Source organism: Sinocyclocheilus anshuiensis, unplaced genomic scaffold (genome assembly GCF_001515605.1).
Source record: "Sinocyclocheilus anshuiensis isolate Anshui unplaced genomic scaffold, SAMN03320099.WGS_v1.1 scaffold121, whole genome shotgun sequence".
Classification (NCBI taxonomy): Eukaryota; Metazoa; Chordata; class Actinopteri; order Cypriniformes; family Cyprinidae; genus Sinocyclocheilus; species Sinocyclocheilus anshuiensis.
The window spans coordinates 63,337-66,147 of record NW_015539856.1 but is presented as its reverse complement, the minus strand read 5'-3'; the positions used below and the strand labels follow the sequence as shown (position 1 = coordinate 66,147).

Here is a 2,811-nt window from a genome sequence, read left to right as displayed (position 1 = left end):
CCTGTTACCTTCTGCTTTTCAGATCAGCTCAAACTTCAGCAGCATCATTGCGGAGAAGTTACGCTGCAACACATTTCCAGACACCGGCAAGAGGAAGCCGCAGGTCAATCAGAAGGACAACTTCTGGCTCGTCACAGCGCGGTCGCAGAGCTCCATTAATAACTGGTTTACAGACTTGGCCGGGACCAAACCCTTAACTCAGCTCGCTAAAAAGGTTCGCTTTTGCCACGCTGCGGTGTATAAACTCTGAACAGAGCGCTTGTGCAGATCCAGAACATGTGGTTAACAGAACACAAAAACTTCTAAGCATTACTACATTTCACATTACAAGGTCAAATGGTTTTTAAGCTTGGCTTTTGCGTTAGACTAATTGCTGTGTGTGTGTGCACTAGGTTCCCATCTTCAGCAAGAAAGAGGAAGTGTTTGGCTACCTTGCCAAGTACTGTGTGCCGGTGATGCGATCTGCTTGGATGATTAAAATGACGTGTGCGTATCACGCTGCCATAACTGAAACCAAGGTGAAGAAGAGGCACGTCATTGACCCCTGCATAGGTTAGTGTGGTTATTGTGCATCGCTCTATATGCTCGTATAATAATTGAACATGCAGCGCTGTCCTCGTTTAATCTGTGAATGAAGATTGTTGTGCTGTGTAGTTGGGCTTTGTGCTGCAATGCCTCACTGGCTTTATCTGGCTTCTGCAGAATGGACTCAGATAATTACTAAATACCTGTGGGAGCAGCTGCAGAAGGTGGCAGAGTTTTACAGACAGTCTCCCAGCCAGGGCTGTGGGTCTCCTCTGCCCGCTCCTCCTGCTGAGGTGGAAACCGCCATGAAACAGTGGGAGTACAACGAGAAGCTGGCCATGTTCATGTTTCAGGTAGGTGAGCCCAGTTTTATTTACAGATGCGGTGCTGCTGTCTTCATGTAATACAGAGGGCTGTTAGTTTGCACTGAGTGCAACAAAGAAACTTGGAATTATGTCCCGCAAAGATTAGAAAATGTCATCATTTATACACCCTCGTCATTCCAAACCCAATCTTTGAAACACAAATGAAGATATTTTTACTTCAAATCTTTTTATTGGTGGTTTTTGTGACTACAGATTGAAATAACGATATCAAGGTAAACAGTAAGATATTGTCCATTATTAATCCCTTCCACAATCATTCATATTATCTCAGATGGGCAGAAAAGCAATAAATAAATAAATAATAACAAGTGGAATAAAATGGATATAATTAACTAATATATAAGTAAATAGCAAAAACAAAACCTTCTAACAGATGACAAGTATTACATGTTGCCATGCCAGTTACAGGTGCAAAAGGTAGGCCTTTAATATAGGCATCCCAAGTCATATAAAAGGATTTAAGTGAGCCAGAGAAAATGATATTTTTATAAGATGTTTTTAATATATTTTCACCTGTCTCTGAAATTGATACGATCACTTGTCATGCCACATTAAAGATATGTCATACTACCCACTGTCACCATGTTTTAAGTCATTTATCAAAAGGGGAGTGTTTTTGTGTATGTTGGTGGGGTTATTTATTGTGTGTATGTGTACATGTGTAACAGGATGGCATGTTAGACAGACACGAGTTCCTCACCTGGGTGCTGGAGTGTGACGAGCTTCTGCGATTCCTGCTGCCGCTCCTGTTACAGGTCAGTAAACGCAGCGTGACGCTGCATGACCCCAGCAGGTCTGCACACTCCCTGGCCCTTTGTGTTTAAATTGATTACATATTTCAATTAAATTTACACATTGCTAAATGCTAGTTTATTAATTCTATTGTGATTTTTTTTTTCTGTTTTCAGTAAAATCTTTGTTTTTTTATAGGGATGTAACGATTCACTCAACTCACGATTCGATTCACGATTTTTTAATTATTTTTTTTTTTTTTACAAAATGAGATTTAAGACCAATTATAAATTAAATGTGTCCTTTTATTATTGCTTGGACAAAATGCTGCACATTTCTTTGTGAAATTGAAATAGAACACTATAATAATATACTAATATAGCACTTGCATATTATTGCTCTTTTGTTGGTTTTGATTGCTTCTATTGTCCTCATTTGTAAGTCGCTTTGGATAAAAGCGTCTGCTAAATGACAACATTTAAATATAATGTAAACTTAAATAACAAAACTAAATTGAAATTTTAAAACAAGCCCCAAATCAAATAAATAACACAAATAAAATAAATCTCTTTTATAAGGCTTTATCCGTGCTCTTTCCATTTAAAATTAGAGGCAACCACTACATTCATGTAAACTCCTACTCCAGTTGTATCGCGATTTGTTTGGCATTTCAACTGATTTGAATCATCACATATTTGAATCGATTTTCAACCGGCTCGCGGTTAATCGTTACATCCCTAGTTTTTTATATAGCTTAAGTTTTAGTTTTTCATTTTAATTACTGTAGTTTTAGTTATTTTAGTAATTGAATATGAGAAATATTGCCTTGGCAGCTAGCTGAAAGCTGAAAAAATGTAATAAATTATAAATGTAATAAAATTAATAAATTAATTATTAATACATTAAATTGATCATTAATTATTAGTAAATGTATTTATTAGTGCTGTCAAACGCCGTGTGCATTTTACTTTCACTTTTGAATTAGTGGCAGTTCGGCGTCAATTGCTTGAATGCAACAACAACATACAACATCAAACTCACTTTAGCCTATATATAAAACATAGAAATTTCATTAACAAAACAAATAAAAATGCACCATGCTATAGGGCAAGCTATGCCTAATATAAAATAACAAATAACTTACATAAAGTTTAAATAGGTATACAAA

The 2,811-nt window shown here is 36.5% G+C and overlaps 1 protein-coding gene across 1 annotated transcript in view; it reads left to right on the top strand.

Annotated features, from left to right (window-relative positions):
- med12 (mediator complex subunit 12) overlaps positions 1 to 2,811 on the top strand; it is a 52,428-nt gene that overhangs the window by 2,665 nt on the left and 46,952 nt on the right. Inside the window, 4 exon segments of the mRNA XM_016481215.1 lie at positions 23 to 214; positions 393 to 552; positions 703 to 878; positions 1,580 to 1,666. Of these exon segments, the coding sequence (XP_016336701.1) occupies positions 23 to 214; positions 393 to 552; positions 703 to 878; positions 1,580 to 1,666 (615 nt within the window).